The 19,095-nt window shown below is 42.8% G+C and overlaps 1 protein-coding gene across 3 annotated transcripts in view; it reads right to left on the bottom strand.

Annotated features, from left to right (window-relative positions):
• Positions 1-1,002: 1,002 nt before the first annotated feature.
• Positions 1,003-19,095, bottom strand: part of LIPH (lipase H) — a 50,038-nt gene continuing 31,945 nt past the window's right edge. For 2 of the 3 annotated variants that reach the window (XM_072640410.1, XM_072640409.1), the window contains exons 3-10: positions 17,746-17,854; positions 16,001-16,102; positions 14,795-14,884; positions 12,904-13,071; positions 10,828-10,923; positions 8,911-9,022; positions 4,215-4,388; positions 1,003-1,663 (exon numbers count right to left, since the gene is read on the bottom strand). In XM_072640410.1, the coding sequence (XP_072496511.1) occupies positions 1,591-1,663; positions 4,215-4,388; positions 8,911-9,022; positions 10,828-10,923; positions 12,904-13,071; positions 14,795-14,884; positions 16,001-16,102; positions 17,746-17,854 (924 nt within the window). In that variant the 3' untranslated portion in view covers positions 1,003-1,590. The remainder of the gene's footprint in view (positions 1,664-4,214; positions 4,389-8,910; positions 9,023-10,827; positions 10,924-12,903; positions 13,072-14,794; positions 14,885-16,000; positions 16,103-17,745; positions 17,855-19,095) is intronic. The other variant, XM_072640411.1, reaches the window with a different exon arrangement.

Raw genomic sequence — 19,095 nt, 5'->3', positions numbered from 1 at the left:
TCCTTTTTCTCTATGGGGTACCACCATGACTTATTCTCCAAGGGTATGTGGATTTTTAAACTCACCTACTCAGAAATCAGCTCTGAAACCCCCAGCCACTGATGGCCCTACCTCATTCCAGTGATCTCTGTATAATGGAGTTAGCTCTCCATAGCTGTGAACAGACATGCATACAGGTGCTTTTATTCTTGATGTAGAATCAATGAGCAAATAAACAGGGTAAAACAAGGCATAACAGACACCTGTCAAGGGTGGGCCACCCCCCACTCTTGTTCCCCAAGCAAGAAACTCAGGAGTTTTTGGAAACGTACTGTCTGGACATTGGAGGCAATAGAGTGCTAATCTTCCAGAAAGGCCACAGAATGAGATGAGGTGGTAGATATTCCAGAGGAACTCAAATCTGGGTGGATTGAGAAGACTCTACCCGATTATAGGCTTATTATCATGGGAGGTACTTCATAAGTCATTTACTTCAAACCCCCACCCCCTCCTCCTTTCTCAGAAGAGGAAAGTGAGGCTCACAGATCATGACTTGCCCTAAGTAGCAAGTGACAATGGCTGGACTCAACCCCAGGTCTTCCCATGTCTAGGTCCAGCCCGCTACCCACAACCCCACACTACATTTCAGTAAGCCCCCATAGCCAGTGCTGTTCTTGGTCCTGGCCATCCCACTGGTGCAGGGTTGGTGGTCTGAGCCCTGGCAAGGAGTCCTCTCTGGACTGCCCTCTGCTCCTACAGCTGTCTCTCAGCCGTTCAGAGGTTGGAGAGAGAGCTAGAGGGAGAAGGGGGCTGGCTGCCTCTGCCCCTTTGCTGTTCCAGCCCATTATTCCTTTCTCTTTCATCCATTGCAGTGGACCCCCAGAGATTCTCTCTGATCCCCCTCCCCAACATATTCCCCACTTCAGAAGAGAATAAGCCCAGAGTACCGTTCTCTCTTCAAGTACGGCATTCTTAGAGTGGGCTGGAGTGGGCATCTGGGGAAGGAAGATCACAACACATTGATTTATTCCATAAGTATTTATTAAGCATCTAATGTGTGCCAAGTAGTCCGTGCCCCCCACTTTGTTGGGCCATTGAGAATAAATAAGACATTCACAGAGAACATATACAACATGTATGAAGATACATTTTAGCCTCCTATCTCAAATCCCTTCACAGACTCAAGTCCTTCTCTTTCTCAGTATCCCTGAGAGGTAGATCAGCATCTCTTCACAGATAGAAATTGAGGAAGAAATAGGCTAAAAACCCATAGCAAAAGCCATAGGCAAGTGAGATCAAAGTTGGGCCCCCTGCCAACTCCTGGCTCTAGCCCCCTGGCCACTTAAGCCACTAGAAAAAATATCTCAGATGGTCTCTGGATCTAGTGGGATCGTGCGCAGGAAGCTAAAGCTGCCAGACCCCAACAGATACTGTCACCTCCCTGAAAAACTCCCCCGATCCTCATTCACTCTCCATAATTATTTTATGGTCCTAAAACTGACATTTTGTGCTACAGTTTAAGACATCCGTAAAGATGTATGCGCATCTGGTCCATTCTCTGCCTTGATAGCAAAATGACAGTTTCCATGAGCTGCTGCCCAGTTTGAGTGTCTAGCAAAGGATGGGCTGAAAGGCTGTTTCTTTGTTTTCCATCAGGACGAGATCATATCTGCACATCTGTGGCCTGTGAAAAGGAAAAACACAGTTCCATCAATCAACAAGCATTTATCAAGCCTTTCCTAAGTGCTTGGCACTGAGGATACAAAGAAAAAATGAGAACAGCCCTGCCCTCAAAGGGTTTCCATTCTTTTGGGGAGATTCAACATGTAAATGTTGGGGAAATACACAACAACCCTTACTTGATAAATAAGATGACCAGTAAGAAACAAAAAAGTAAAGCTGGGAACAGGGCACAGAACTGTTCCCCAAGAACCTCTAGGTAATTTAGGGTTAGGGTTCAGTCTGGATAAAGATGGGAGTGCTTGGGGCCAGATTCTTTTTTCTGCAGGTACTTGATCAGAGAAATCCTCTTCTAGGCTGGCAGTTACACAGGGTTGTTTCTAGTGAGAAGGCAGTGTGGTGCAATGGATAGAGCTAGCCTTGCTGCCAGGAAGAACTTGGCTCCAATGCTGCCTCTGGCATATACTTTAGGCCCTCAGTGTAACAGGCAACAAGCATTTATTCAGCCTTTTCTGTATGGCAGGCCCTGTGCAAAGTCTACAAGCAGAGGCAGGGCTGCCCTGCACTGGCAGAGGGAATTTCCTCACCTAGGAGTTCCCTATACCCATGAAATCATAATGCAGTCTCTGTCCCTTGCATAATCTTATTTGAATCCCACAATAAACCTTATAGGAGTAACAAGATCTCCATGTTACATTTTATCGAAGAAACAGGCTGGGATTAGTGAAAACGCTTTCAAGGACAGGGTCACATTTTAGCCTCCTGGAAACCTCACGAGGGAGGTGCTACAGGTATGATGAGGAGGAGGAAGAGGAGGATGATGATGATGCCCACTTTCCAGATGAGGACACTAAGGCCAAGAGGATGAGGGACACAGTCATCATAGAGGAATCTGGGGCTACCTCACTCCAGGTCCAGCTCTGCTCACTGGGTCCTGCTCACAACTAGCTTCTGCCAAAGGATTCAGGAGGTGATCTCACTCCCCTTCTTATCCTGTCACAATGACATCACCCTGTTTTGATCATCTCAAAGACCCTGCCAAAAATCAGGGCACCAGGCTCAGCCTGGCAGACAAAATGCCTTCATTTTCTACCTACCTCCCTTTTTAAAAAAGGTGATTCATCTTCATAATAAAAAGAAAAGCAACCACTCAAAACAAACTGTCTAATTCTGCAGCCTGGAATTCTGTGGAAGGAGCAGAGGGAGCCTCTGGCCTAGAAAGGATTTCAGGAAATATTGGATGGATAATTGACAATGATTATTGCTATTTTTGTTTTAGAACCATGACTTCATCCATGTAAGGAACTTCCGGCTAGGGAACTTCCTCACACTGATCCCAACTCATTTGGAGCTGATGGACTTTGTCCTCAGAGAGTCCAAGGTCCCAGAGCCAGGACCTGAACCCAGGGGTCCCTAATCCAATGGCTAGGCCTCTGGCCCCTGTATCATACTGCCTCTCCTGGAAGAATTAAGACAAAAAGATAATAATTTTCTCGGCTCTTCTATCAGTCGAAAAAGCAAGATATGATGAGAAGAAGCCTAAGGAAGGGGGTAAGTACAAAAGCTTCAGGACTGAAAAGGGTCCCAGAAGGACACCTTTGGCCCCAAAGTTTCCATCCTCCCTCCTCTGTCATTCCTCTTCCCATCCACACACAAACCTCCCCACCCCCCACCTGACCTTGCTATTTGGTGGATTACAAAAGTCCTAAATTGTTTTTCAATTCCCACCTGCCATTTTAGTTGGCTGGATGCGAGACAAGATGGAGAGAATGATAATAGCTAGCGTTTATACAGCCCTTCACATAGGCCTTTGATCCTCACAACAACCCCCAAAAGAAGACATGATGCCATCCAGAACATAAACTCTTCAAGGCAGGCACTGTTGTTTCATTCCACGTGTGTCCTCAGGGCTATGTAGCTTAATACAAGGAGGTGCTTCAGAAACGTTTGCTGATTAATAGAAACACACACTTCTTTCCCAGAATCCCCTGTGTGGGGAGGGATTTCTGTGCTGCCAAACACATGCTCATCTCCAGCATCATATCTCCTTGGCAATCCAAAGGTGTGTTACACCTATAACATCTCTTCCAACTCTAAAATATTAATGCTACAAAGCTCCAAAGATGTAGAAGACATCTGGCCCAGTCACATTTTACGTATGAGGAAACTTATGTGAATTCACTCAGGTCACACAGTTACAGTAAATATGCACAGGTACAGCCAGAGCACCATCTCCCATCAGGCAAACATCAGCTGCCAGTTTGCCTTAACATACTGGTTTAAATTGTAAGCAACATGCTCACAAGCAAAAGGGATGTAGCTACCTATACAGTTCTTGGCTCCATTATTAAACTCTACAAGCACTGGGATCTGCAGTATTCTCTCCTGAGGCCATTGATCCTCCCCAGTCTTGTCAGTCTCTTGCTTTGGAAGCTCTCCCTCTGGCCCACAGAGCTGACAGAGCTCTGCTGGAAGAGTCACTGGACCCATTCTAATCCTCATGTGGGAGGGTGTTTGCTACACCATTGGGCAAACCATGGTGTAGCCCTGCTTACTTCTCAGGCCGTGTGATCGATCTCAGCTTTATCCAGATGATCCTGAGTTTGTACTTGGACCAAATCACAGGCCCGGTAGAGAACATCAAGGAGATGCCCTTCACCTGGTCAATATCCTGAGGAAACCTGGCAAGAAGGCTCACTTGCTGAAACTTCTGAAATATGACAGGTTCACTAGAAGAGAGAGAGATGAGTTTTTTAAAAGAGACATCTTCCCATTAAATAAATCAACCTCAAGGAATGTGAGGATAAGGGTATGACACATACATGTACCTCCACATACATGTGTCCTATCCATGTACCTCCAGATACATGTCCTGTCTGTATTCCTCTGTATACACATGTACCTCCATACACATGTGGCCTGCCCATGTGCTCTTACACACCCATTTCCCACAGAGGCCAGCACCCCACCCTGCCCAGCCAAAGTCACCTGACTTTCTTTGCTTGTCATTTCTCTCTCCCTTCCTCTTCTCTTACTCTTCAACTCCTATCCTTCCTCTCTCAATCTGGCAAAGCTGATTTTGGTATAGACCTAGTTCACTCAGTAAACATCATAGGATGACAGATTTGCAGCTGGAAGGAACATTAATGACCAACTAGTCCAACCCACTCATTTTTTACAGATAAGGAAACTGAGGATCCAAGGGAATGTCCCAATGTCCCAGAGCAGAAGAGCTGAGAACCAAACCTAGGCTCTGATTCTACATGTAGTTTGGGGAGAAGGATTTAAGTCATAGAACATAAGCTTTTTGAGGGCAGGGACAGCTCCATTTTTGGCCATACTTCCTGGTGCCTAGCAAAATGTCTGTCACAAAACAGATGTGTAACCAATCAGTCAATAACCAAGCATCTATTGAAGCAGTGAGCTAGACACGAGGACAATAATGAAGCCATTTCTGTCCTCGAGGATCTCAGAATTAATTGGAAGAATTATTAACATTAACATTGTTGTTCCATCATGTCCAACTCTTTGTGATCCCATTTGGGATTTTCTTGGCTGATACTGGAGTGGTTTGCCATTTCCTTCTCCAGCGCATTGGACAGATGAGGAGACTGAGACAAACAAGGTTAAATGACTTGCCCAGGGTTACACAGCTAATAAGTGTCTTAGGCAAGATTTAAATTCATGAAGATGAGTCTTCCTGAGTCCAAGCCCATGCTCTATCCATGGCACCACCTCACTGTTCTAGCTCTATCCACTACACTATGCCAAGTCTCATGAGTTTCAAAATGAGTCAATTTCTATAAAAATTTAAGGGATCCATCTCTGAGGTAAGCAAGGAGAGGACAATAGTAAGCCTATTTGGTGAAGGGCCAACGAGGGCCTCCATGATATACAATTTTCCCAGTGAGAAGATGCTCTGCAAGTGAAAGAAAAAGGGAAGACGAGGGGTAGCAATGGAGAAAAATAATGAGTAGACACTAAAGGAATATTACGAGAGAGAGAGAGAGAGAGAGAGAGAGAGAGAGAGAGAGAGAGAGAGAAGGAAAGTCTGGTGGTTAGAAACTGGACTGAGCAAGGAAGAAAGAAAGGGGGCCTAGAAATACTGACAGAGGTCATAGGACCATGAGTCTGGAAGAGGAGGAGACTTTGGAGGTCAGTGAGTCCAAGCCTCTCATGAGATAAGGAAACTGAGGCCCAGAAAAGGGACATAATTGGCTCAAGATGCCATTGCCAGGATTTGAACCCAGGTTCTCTGACTCCAAAAGGGCTCCTTCCACTGAGAGACCTTGGCCTGGAGGCAAGAAAGATGGGGAAATTAAGGACAGGTATTGTTAGCATCCAAGCAGCTACCACAAACTGAGGCAGGGTGCCAGAAGGCGGCATGACCCCTCCTCGGCTAACAAGGTCCTGTTCATCCAACCAAAGACCATGGAATTCTAAGAGATTTCAAGGGGGAGGAGGTCTCAGAGACCATTGAGTACAAGTCCCATGTCCATCAGAAGAGGAATATCTTTAACATCAAATCTAAGCTTTCTAAGGATCCAAACAAACTCAGATTTCTACAGCTAAATCCTCTCCGCTAACAGGCTGTACCTGCCACTTACTAAAGACAGCTAGCTAGGCATGAGTTAATGTGTTGTGTGACTGCAGAGGACAAGGGCAAAGGGGAGAGTGCAGGAGGCACCCTCTGTCAGCTGAACCAGAGATGCTATCCCTTCCACGCAGCAGGATAAGAGAGCTGCAATCCCCCAGGGATCCCAATATTTATCATAAAATTAAGATTTTAACTCCCCCACACCTACCCGCCACTACCCTCCTCCCTCCCCAAGATGGCATACAATTCTGTATAGGTTCTACATATACTTTCCTATTGAATACATTTTCACTATAGTCATGCTATGTAGTCAGACTAAAATAAATGGAAGAAATCATATAACAAATCAAAACATAATACACACACACACACACACACACATGATCTGCTACATTCTGCGAATGAATTCCATAGTTCTTTCTCTTGAGTGTGGTAGGCATTTTGCCTTAGAAAACCATTGGGATTTTTTTAAATTTTATTTTATAAGTTCTTGCGTTATTACGAAGCTCCAAGTCTACTAGAAAAAACTCTCGCACGCTGTGGTCGTTGCTGTGCACAAAGTTCTCCTGGTTCTGCTCCTTTCACTCAGCATCAGGTCATATAAGTCCTTCCAGGCCTCTCTGAAGTCTTCTTGTTCATCATTTCTTATGGCACAATAGTACTCCATTACATTCATGTACCATGATTTATTCAGCCATTCCCCAATTGATGGGCATCCCCTTGACTTCCAGTTTTTGGCAACTACATAGAGTGCTGCTATAAATGTTTTTGTACTTGTGGGACCCTTTCCCATTTTTATGATCTCTTGGGGATACAGTTCTAGTAGCAATATTGCTGGGTCAAAGGGTATGCACATTTTTGTAACCCTTTGGGCATAGTTCCAAATTGCTCTCCAGAATGGTTGGATGAGCTCACAGGTCCACCAACAATGAATTAGTGTTCCAACTCTCCCACATCCTCTCCAGCATTTATCGTTTTCCTGTTCTGTCATGTTTGCCAATCTTATAGGTGTGATGTGGTACCTCAGAGTTGTTTTGATTTGCATCTCTCTAATCAATAGTGATTTAGAGCATTTTTTCATATGATTATAGATATCTTTAATTTCTTCCTCTGAAAATTGCCTGTTCATATCCTTTGACCATTTATCAATTGGGGAATGATTTGTATAGTTATACATTTGAATCAGTTCTCTACATATTCTAGAAATGAGGCCTTTATCCCCGAGTTTAGCCGTAAAAATTCTTTCCCAATTTACTACATCCCTCCAAATTTTGGTTGCATTGGGTTTGGTTGTGCAAAAACTTTTCAGTTTAATGTAATCAAAATTATCCATCTTGCATTTCCAAATGCTTTCTATCTTTTCTTTAGTAAAAAATTCTTCCCTTCTCCATAAATCTGATAAATACACTATTCCTTGCTCCTCCAGTTTGTTCATGGTATCAATCTTTATACCTAAATCATGTACCCATTTGGACTTTTGTGTACGGTGTCAGGGATGAGTCTATGCCTAGTTTCTACCACACTGTTATCCAGTTTTCCCAGCAATTTTTGTCGAACAGTGAGTTCTTATCCCAGAAGCTGGGGTCCTTGGGTTTATCGAACAAGAGGTTGCTATATTCCTTGCCTACTGTGTCTTGAGTGCTAAGTCTATTCCACTTGTCTACCCCTCTGTTTCTTAGCCAATATCAAGGGGTTTTGATAATTGCTGCTTTATAGTACAATTTGAGGTCTGGTAGCTCTAGACCACCTTCCCCAGCATTTTTTTTCCCACTAGTCCCTTTGATATTTTGGACCTTTTTTCTTCCAAATGAATTTTGATATTATTTTATCCAGCTCTAGAAAGTAATTATCTGATAGTTTAATTGGTATGGCACTAAATAAGTAAATTAATTTAGGTAGAATTGTCATTTTTATTATATTAGCTCAGCCTACCCATGAACTGATGTTTTTCCACTTACTTAAATCTGACTTTATTTGTGCAAAAAGTGTCTTGTAATTGTGTTCATATAATCCCTGGGTTTGTTTTGGCAGGTAAACTCCCAAGTATTTTATAGTGTCTACCCTAGCTTTAAATAGGATTTCTCTTTCTATCTCTTGCTGTTGGACCTTGTTGCTAATATATAGGAACGCAGCAGATTTGTGTAGGTTTATTTTGTAACCTGCAACTTTGCCAAAGTTGTTTATTATTTCTAGTAATTTTTTACTTGAATCTCTGGGATTCTCTAAGTATATCATCATATCATCTGCAAAGAGTGATAACTTAGTTTCTTCTTTGGCTATTCTTATTCCTTCAGTTTGTTTATCTTGTCTAATTGCTACAGCTAACATTTCCAGTACCATATTGAATAATAGTGGTGATAACGGACATCCTTGTTTCACCCCTGATCTTATTGGAAATGTATCTAGCTTATCCCCATTGCATATAATGCTTGCTGAAGGCTTTAGGTAGGATCCCAATATGTATCAAGAGAGCAAAGCATGGTGCTGACAGATGAACTGTTTGTACCCTTTAACGAGCTAGCCAAACACTTTCTCACACACACAGATGCACACACACACACACACACACACACACACACATGCAAGTGCACACATGGACACACACACACATGCATGAACAATCTTCAACATCCGGTTTAATCCCAACAACTTACTGGCTGATCTTGGACTCTGTCATATTTCCGGTTTGATCTGTTAACTTAATTGTAACATAACCTCTCCGTATGTTCTTGTTCCAAGTCATGATATCCACAAAGTAGTGATATACTGCAGAGAGGCAGAGTCTGTGGTCAGAATCAGGCCAGCTTCATTTTATTTCTGTTCCAAGGGCTAATGAAGGAAACCTTCATCTCCCCAAGGTCCTTTCCTTTCTCTTCTCACCCTTTAGATCCTGCCTAATCCCGAGGAGAGACAGAGGACCTCCTTCTGTGAGACTCAGTGTCCCTGGACCCCATGTGGATTTGGGCCTGAGTTTTTCCTGTGTTCTTTTACTGGAGAAGTAAAACCTGTTTAATGTTTGATGCCCACTGAGTCCAAGTACTTGTAGAGGAGAGAGGCTGCCCTTTGGCCTCAGGGTTACGCATGTTACTCAGGTCCCCTCTTCTCCAACACCCTTCCCCACCATGATGAGAGCAGGGGCCACATCTTATTTATCCTGAATCTTAGTTAAATTCAAGAAGCCTTTATTAAGTGCCTACTATATTCCCAGCAGTGTGCTAGGCACAGCAGATACAAAGACAAAAATGAAATAGCCTTTGTTCTCTAAAATCTTACATCTAACTGGATGGAAATAACATATTTAGGGACGTCAATATAAATTATATTCAAACTCATTTGGAGAGTAGGCAGAGTGCTAATCACTGAAATGACTCAAGCAAGACCCTCATGATACTTCTGTAAGCCTTGAATGGATCCAAGATGTGGTCTTGAGGAGGGAGAATCTTCTAGGCAAGGGGCCCAGCCTCTGCAAAGGCATGAAGGTGGGAGAGATGTCAAGTAAAGGCAATAAGTAATGAGTGGTCCAATGGAGCACATAAGGGATGGTGTCGGGAAAGGCCGACTGGAGCTGCAGGATGAAGCGTCATCGATTATCTCCAATGAATCCCACACATGTCAATGTACCAACTTGAGATGATAGGGCAGAATTTCACAAGTCCTGTACCAGGAGCATAGCCTATTAAGTACCAATTTGTGGCTCCTGTTCTAATGCACCAACTCCAATGATTCAGAGAAAATCTGTTTTCTCTCAACTGTCTTTTCTCAATGGGCGGTAGAAAAGAAGTACATAAAACAGGAGGTGGCAGAGAGAGGAGTCTCAGTAATTATAATATAGAATCTGGGAAATAACAGGGTGATTGTTGGTAGGTAAAGGTGGGGCCTGAAGGCATGGCTGTCAGGTACCTGCTTCCAGGAAGGCAGTTTGGGGGCTGATGTCATTGGAAGCCTGGGCACTCCACAGTCAGAGCCTTGGGATTCTGGGTCAGAGCAATGTGACACCTGGGTCACTGATGGGACCACAGATTTAGAACTGGGAGGGGCCTTGGAGGTTATTCTCATTCAGCCTGCATTTTTAAGAGGAGCAGAGTGAAGCCCAGAGAGGGGCCAGTCACCCAAGGTCACCTGGTTCTGAAGGTGGATCACCTTGTCCAGGAGGCCTTTCCCAATCCCACAGGGCTTAGTTCCTTGAAATGATTTTGTACTTACTCTCTCTATATTTCATGCATTCTTCCCTATGTTCATGTGGTTTTCCTTAATAGAATGTATGCTCTTTGAGGGCAGTTATGATTTTATCTTTGTCTTTATAGCTCTAGCACCTAGTACCTGACATTCAGTAAGTGCTTAATAAATGCTTATAGAATTGAAATGAATTACAGGGCTTGGTCGTCATGGGGTTTGCAGAACCCAAAGCCTAAGACTGAGGCCCAAGTTTTCTTTGACTCAGTCCCAAGTCTTCAGTGGTGAGACTGTCTCCTCATTGACCCTTAGCTAACGACTCACCATCAGATAACTACATCTCAAACATGCTTTTTGAGGGACATTTAGGGGGAGAGAAAAGAACACTGGTCACTTACTGCAGAATGGCTTTTCAGAAGCTGTATCAAAAAAACCTTTTACCACAGGAGGATCCATTAGCATTGAGTAGTTTTTCCACTGATCAGCATAGTAACCTATGAAGGCAATGGGAAACAGTGAATGTAACTTGAGTATAAGGGCAGCGAGGTGGCACAGTGGATAAAGTACTGAGCTTGGAATCTGGAAGACCTGAGTTCAAATCCAGCTTCAGACATTTACTAGCTGTATGACCCTGGGCAAGTCAATTCATCCTGTTTGCCTCAGTTTCCTCATCTCTAAAATGAGCTGGAAGAGGAAATGGCAAATCATTCTAGTATCTTTGCCAAGAAAACCCCCCAAGAGGGGTCACAAACAGTTAGACAAAACATCATCGGTTCTTCCTAGAGATCTGTGACTCAGTGGTCGGGGCTCTCCCTTCACTGAAGCAGATTGTGACCTTTCTATCCCTTCATCAGTAATCTTTTAATCAGTCGATAAACATTTACTAAGCACCTCTGATATATGAGGAAGTCCTTGAGAATGTCTACAGCTAAAAAGAGTCATCCCCCTGCAAATGAGCTGGGAATGAGCTACTGCAAACTTAAGAGGTTGGTTTTTGAGAACTAGGTGACATTGTCATGTAAGGGCAAAAAGAAATTATGAAGGGAAAGAACATTTATTTGGCACCAGGTGTTACGATGACCACAGACGTAGAAATGGACACTGCACTGATTCTCCTACACTCCCGCCCCAAGGAACAGAGCAGGAAGCCCAAAAAGTGCTGGCTAAGTAGTCTTCCTGAACCTATTGTAACAATAGTGTTATTTCTCATAAATTCGGAGCCAGAAAGGATCTTAGAAGAGGTCATTTAGTCTAAATCTTTCATTTTATAAACAAACAAAGTAGCAAGATTAAAGGCCAAAGGCAAAATTTGAACTCAGCTCCTCTGACTTCAAACCCATGGCTCTTGGGCACTACAATACATGCGTACAAATGACAGGATTATTTAATTAGATTTGGAAGGGACTTTCAAAGGCATCAAATCCAACCCCCTCATTTTACAGATGAGGAAACTTTTACAGAGAGACTGATACACTTGTGCAAGGTCACAAATAATTCCCAAGAATGACTGACCATATTCTCCATAATTGTAACTTCTAATAGTGAGGATATGAGTACGTAGGATCACTAGGGGGAAGCAGGGAGAAGAAGGGGATGGGTCTATCCAGACCTCACTGTGTCTGTCTGGTGCAATAGCTAAGGAACTCAATCTGGAGTAAAGGAGACCTGGGTTCAAGTCCCACTTCAAATACTTACTACATGAGTGATGCTGGAAAAGTCACCTAAGCTCTCCATGCTTCAGTTTCTGCCTTCATAAACTGAGGGGGATAGACATGAAAGCCTCTACAGTTTTAAATCTATGACCCTATAAACCATAATTCTTTTATCTTCTCACTAAGTTTTTTCTACTATTAGAAAAATGAACTGTAAGAGGTCATACTCCCCTCTGAAGAGCAAAAAGTAGGTAGGTGGTGTTGCGTGTCAGGGGCCCAACTCATACTCAACTGATTTTCATGCTCAAATTGTGAATTATTATAACACTTGTATGAGTGAGCGTGGTAGAGTAGGAAGGGCACTAGTCCTGGAAAAAGAACACTGTCACTGTAGGAGAGTCACATCCCCTTTCTAAGCTGTGGTTTCAGGATATTTCACTTAAAGGAAGAAATGTAAACACCTAAGTACAATCAGGTACCTATGTCACTAATCTTCACATTCTCAAAAATCATTGTTTGATCCAATCAGAGCTTGAGAAGGAGAATACATCACACGGATATTTTCTTGACTTCTCCAAGACCCAACCATAGCTCTTTTAGCAAACTCCACCAGATGTTAAGATAACCCAGTAGACTTTATTCTTCTGCAGGATCCAAGAGTCCTGGTTGCCACAGTCTAGCAGGTACCCATCATTCTTGCAACCAAGAAGTAGACTGTCTTTTATATAAAATGCTTTCTAAGCCTTGTTCAAGGTACCCTTTGGGAAAGCAAAATGGGTGTCCAGATTAATCACTAGCAGAACAAGAGAGAAAAGTGCTTACCCAGGACTGGACATGGCATTGATTGGGCACCTCCACAGCTGATGCATTTGCCGTTCAGGTAATCTCGGTAGGACTCACAAGGGTAGGCAACAATGTCACAGTCTTTTTTGAGAGAAGATAGGTACAGGAAAACAGATCTCTGGTGGTCGCATTTGAAGTATTCCATTCCTTCATTATAAAGAAAAGGTTAGGGTTCTATTTAAGGACTGACATTCACTTTACAAGCAATGGATATTGTCACAGTTAGCACATGTATAACAGGGCAGTGCCCTCCACAGATAATTTACAGCTTCTTCTCTATCTCATGGCAAAGAAAGGAAAATATGAGGGAAGAGTCTGGAGAAATTTAGTGAAGAATTTTGCTCAACTCAAGAGAACCAAGTATGAGTTCATGACAGAAGTGAGCCTAAATGGGACCTTAGCAGCCATCAAATGCAACCCCTTATTTTACAGATGAGGAAATTGAGGGACAGAAAGTCCTAGTGATTTGCCCAGAATCAGACAGCTAGTAATTGTCTGAGGTAGGATTTGAACCCAGGTTTTTCTGACTCCAAGAAAGACCTTCCTGACTCCGAGACCCACATACTAGTCATTCTGTCATGCTGTCTCTTGAATAGTCTGAGTCAGAGTCTTGATTATGGTGGGGTGATTGGTGCTTTGTCATAAAATACCAAAACTTAGCTAGTAGAGATTCAGCAAAGCAACAGAACCTAGCACTTAACTGGCAAGAGTAATTAAAGTAGCTACCAGATAGTGGTCTAGTTCCTCCTCTACTGGTGAGCACTTCCCCATCTTGGCCAATTTTGCTTTCCCCAAGTGGGAGCCTCTCCAGTACTGACTTTGTAGTATCCTAAGGTCTCCACCTCCATGAGGAGGTAGATGGAAAGACCCAGGGTCCTAAGGGTTCTACTGGAGGGCAGAGGACAAAGCCCAGGGATTCTCAGAGCACATTGGCAAGCCAGATGACAATGCCTGGGAAGTCAAAAGACATAGAGAGAGGACAGACAGTAATGCCTAGAGGGCTTAATGACAGGGAAAAGGGAAAGACTGGGCAGTTACTTGGGGTGAGGGAAAGCAAAGCACTGTGGGTGACTTTGAAACTGCAAATATAAACAACTGGAATGAGGAAGGTACCCTTGACAGAAAGAGGGAAGTTTGGAAAAAGAAAGGATTTGGGAGGAAAGATAAGGAATGGAGTTGTGGACATGGCGAGTTTGACATGTCCATAGGAATGGCACCAGCTTCCAAATGTCCAGTGAGCAGTAGCTAAAATGAGATTTCAACAAAGAAGAAAGAAAGGACAGGGCTGAACCTAGACTGGAAGTCATCTGCACACCAATGATAATTAATGAGGTCAACAAGAAAGAGAATGTAAAAAGAAGAGAAAGAGGCTGGAACCTATGTGTGTATGCTCACACGTGAGGTAGCTAATGATTCAGTAAAGAAGCCAAGAAAGAGCAGTCAGAGATAGAGGAGGAGAACTAAGAGATCAACATTGCTACAAGCCAGAGAAGGGAGGGAGAACCCAAGGGAAGAGGTTGCTCAAAGGTGATGAATGAAAAGGTCAAGAAAACAAGGACTGAGAAAAGACCACTAGATTTGGCAACTAGGGAATGGTGGACACCTTGGCAAAGAACAAGTTTCCATCTGCCTCGATGGAATGAGTGCCCATATCAATGACATCCCAGAATGTCTTAGTTATTGAAGAATGGCCCAGACTGGCCATTATATTCCCTACCCCTTAGATGAGAAGCTCTTTGAGGGCAAGGACTGTGTAATTTTTCATCCAGGAGGCTCTGGCAATGGTGTCATGGAACAGAAACAAGTGCAAGTCCCCTTCCCTCCTGCAATGTCTATTATCATTTTGCAATCGCAAAGCATCTGTACTTACCACTAAATATTGTTTGGGGACAACCAGGTTGATCCAGTCCTCCATTTGGGTAGAAATCAATATTTCCTAATGATTCTTTGAAGCCCAGGACTAAAAAAATAAAGCAATCACCAAAATATGTTGGGTTTCTAGGCTGCTTTTAACTTATTCAAGCTTTTAAACAAGTGATTTTATCTTCAGAATAAGGAGCAGGCAGGATAGTTACTAGAATTAGTATTTCTATTAGGTGTTGACATTCCTATTTTTCAAATAACAAAACTGAGGCTTAAGAATGTTCAATAACATCCCCCAGACCACATAGAGCTACTTGAAGATGTATGCACATAGCAAACTTAAAATCTCCTCATTTTCTCCCACCCAAAGTTAATTGATACATCCGCTAGTTGCTTACATTTCTTCAAATTTGAAAAATCCTCTAATATTCTGCAAGATATTTGATTAAAAATAGCCTACAGCCTAGAAATAAAGAGAGGTATTCTTTCAGAATCTTTTCAGAAGACATGGGTTATGATCCCAATCCTGACTTTGGGATCTCTCTCTTTCTATCTGTAAAATGAAAAGGTCAGAGTAGATTTTAACCTGGGGTTTGTGAACTTGTTTTTAAAAAATATTTTGACAAGTACATTTCAATATAATTGGTTTTCTTTGTAATATGATACATCTTATTTTATGCATTTAAAAATGTTGTTCTGAGAAGGGTCCTCTAGCCTTCCAAAAAAGTCCAGGGCACAAAAATGGTTCACAGAAGCCTTCAGACAATTGGTAAGGTCTTTTCACCTCTTACGTTCTATGGGTTTCTGAACATATACTTCAGCAACGTAAAATAATTGAAAAGAAATAACCAGGCAGTTAAAAAACTAGGTCCACTTTTGACATGCAGTTGACACATCTGCCTCTACTATACCAAACATGTCAATCTCAATTTGGATTTGTTAGTTATTTTAAGAGACACACATCAGTCATGGAAAAGCCATCCTCTTTGGAATATAATGAATTGACTGAATAGATTGAGCTGCCTAATATTTCCCTCCCTTGAGCTTGGGATCTTGTCACTTACAATACTGCAAGTCATACAAGAAGATTTAGGTCAGGTTGCTCCAAGCTACTCATCCATCCAGGCACTACATTGATTCCCTCCCTGTCCTTCCCTTCGTGAGCTTTCCAGCATTGGGGGTAAACAAAGACAAAAGCTAAGGCAGTACGTACGGTCAGTATCGGAATGAATGACATCGACAAACTGGGCATCTGTGTAATCCAGCCGCTCATTTGGGGGTTTCCCACTGAAGAGAGGTCCTGCAGGATCCAGACCTGGAATACAGTAAGAGGCCTCCTGAGTGAGGATGCTCCCTCAGGGTTTGTTTGGGGACTGGCTTTCTCTGATAAAGCTCTCAATCCATTCAAGCCTGCTGCTTGTGTCTATGTTTGACAGTGGCTCACAGATCATCTCGGAATGGTCTGCTGCACTGCTCACAGAGTGGAGAAATGACCCAAAGCCAAAGAATTTTCAGAGGATCTGAGATTGAGATCCCACAAACTTTGATCTAAAATTGGAGGGGATCTTGGTGCTTATCCAATCCAAATCCCTCTTTCTTTTCTTTTTTTTCTTTCTAATTTATGGAATAAAACAAACATTTCCATGACATAGAACAATAAAAAAGATGATTGCACATGAAAATACAAATCTATTACGTACAAGTTGCTGTTCCCTCCAAATATACAACAAAATCATCATGTCATTTTCTTTTTTCCCTTTTTTCTTCCCTCCCCTCCCTGGAGATGACTATTATTAGATACAAATAGGAACATGTGTGTGTGTATATATAATATATATGAAATACATATATACACACACACGTGTGTGTATGCACATATGTGTGTGACCGTATGTTCAAGAAAGGAGACCAGAGGGCTTTATCTCAGGACAAAATTGTTAAATGTATAATTGGAAAGAGGAGAAGGAGGAGAACAATCGCCAGCCACAGGGCTTCCCCCAGAACAGCTTAGGCAAGAGCCACCTCATTGTTTTTGACAAGGCTGCTAACAGGTAAGTCAGAGGAATGCTGTAGATGTGGCTGCACCGAGGCATTCACTAACATTTCATGCGGTTCTTGGGGATGAGGTGGGGAAGTGTGGGATACATAATAGTTCAATTGTAGATTCAGAACTGTTTGAATACCCACAGATTCATCATTAATGCTTCCTGGTCACCTGGAAGATGAGCAAATTGAGGCACAGAGGTTAAGGGACTTGCCCAGGGTCAAACAGCTAGTCAGTGACTGAAGTTGGATTTGAACTCAGGTCTTCCTGACTACATGCCCAATGTCCAGTCCACTTTGTGTAGGAATAGGATGACACACCATTGTTCAGGAAGAAGTGAAAAATGGGGAATTCAAAGAAACTTGAGAAGATTTGTGTGAACTGATGCAGAATCAAGTAAATGCATGCAGTAAAAACCATGCATAATAAGTCCCACAATGTAAATTAAAAGATCACCAAAATGAAGCCAAACTCTGAGTGACTGAAATGATTATGAAAAATGAGAGACAGAGACACTTTCAAGATCAGAAAAATCCGGGTTCAAGTCCCAACGCTAATACACAGAGGCTGTGTGATCTTGAATAAGTCACCTAATACCCACATCTTCCTAGCAACTCTCTAAACTGCAGAAGACATGCAGACCTGTATGGGCAGGGGGAATTTTTTCCTGGAAACTCCAGAGTTCCCTGTAGCAATGAAATCATAGGTGTGGTCCTATATCAATAAAGATAGATAGATATCTAGATAGATATGTGTATAACATTTATGTTACATCACACACACACACACACATTTAGTTAACAGTTGGCCTTGCAGAGAGTCCCAAAGTCCAAACAACATTAGGACATAATTGTCCATGAAACACAAAATAAGGTTGTGATCAGAGAAGTCCGCCCCACCCCCAGAAGCCTTACCTGTAATTCTTCCAAGTTTCCCATCATACATCTGTCCAACAAATCCGGCTATATGGGCCCCCAGACTGACTCCAATCATGTACACATTGTCAAGAGATGCTCCACTGGCCTATGATTCCAAGAGGGAGTTGCCATCAGTCAGGCAAATGGTAGCAACAAGGAAGATTTGGCAAAGCTGCTTTTCCCCTACGTCTTAATCCCTAACCAGTCCATGGTTCTCTTAGAGAAAACAAACATAGACCTCTTTTAAACACTGTGTAGGCAGAGCAAAATCTTCCATGCCAAAAAAAAATGCACTCACACTGATAGGTTGGCATTTGTTCATCTATTTACCTCATCAGAACAATTCAATCCAACAAGCAAGTATTAAGCACCTACTATATGCAAGGCAGGGTGGAATAGTGAAGAAGAGTGCTGAACTTGAGCTCAAGAAGACCCTCTTTACCTGGGGGACCACGGACACATCACTTAACCTTTGCCAGCTTCAGCTTCCTTATCTGCAAAATGGGACTAATCACAGCCTTTATAGGGTTGTTGGGAGGATCTAATGATATGTACTGATGTTTCTGAAGATGACCAGTGACCACACAGGTGATGTCTTGACTGGCTCATGAATTAGATTTGAGTGCAGCAGAGTTGCACGAAGTCATCAGCCTCACTCCTCCAGAATCTTTGGAGTCCAGTGACAAGACAACAGGCGATGACCCAGAAGGCAGTGGATGACCTTGGGATCTTTTAAGTCTGAGCAAGTTCTAAGGGATCAACGCATGGCGCCTGCTTCAGCTGCCTTCATGGTCCTTGGAAGAAATTGTTCTCATCCTCCCACTGTGCCTGGGGGGACGTCTTCACATGGTTGGGGTAGACATCTCCCTAACTCAACAACAGGTCTGCCTAGGTTACCTTCAGCCTGGTTTAGCCCATCTGCCAAGATGTGCATATAAAGTATTTTGCACAACTTAAAGTGCTAATTATTATCATAATATAATTATAGTTATTATATTTATTATATTCTTAAATAATAATTTTTAAAAACCCAGTTTGGTAATTCTTAACCACCTCTGCCACCGCAGAAGTAGAAAGCTCTCAGGCTCCTTTTCTATTTTTCTTTGTTTTACGAGCTAACAGTGTTTTAATAAAAGAATTTGTTCTATAAAATTTGGATTCGGTCAAACAGTCGCACTTAAGGACCTAGAAGGTGACCTCAAGACTGCGAGTTCCCCACACCTGCACTAACCAGTCACCAAAGAGATGGATGGTCCAAAAGAAGAAGGGTGGGTTACAGACTGAAAGAGAGTGAGGGGGTAACGAGGGCTGCCCCCCTCCCACCCGCATCCTCCCTGGAGCCCTCTA

Source organism: Notamacropus eugenii, chromosome 2 (assembly GCF_028372415.1).
Source record: "Notamacropus eugenii isolate mMacEug1 chromosome 2, mMacEug1.pri_v2, whole genome shotgun sequence".
Taxonomy (NCBI): Eukaryota; Metazoa; Chordata; class Mammalia; order Diprotodontia; family Macropodidae; genus Notamacropus; species Notamacropus eugenii.
This window is presented reverse-complemented; position numbering and strand designations above follow the sequence as displayed.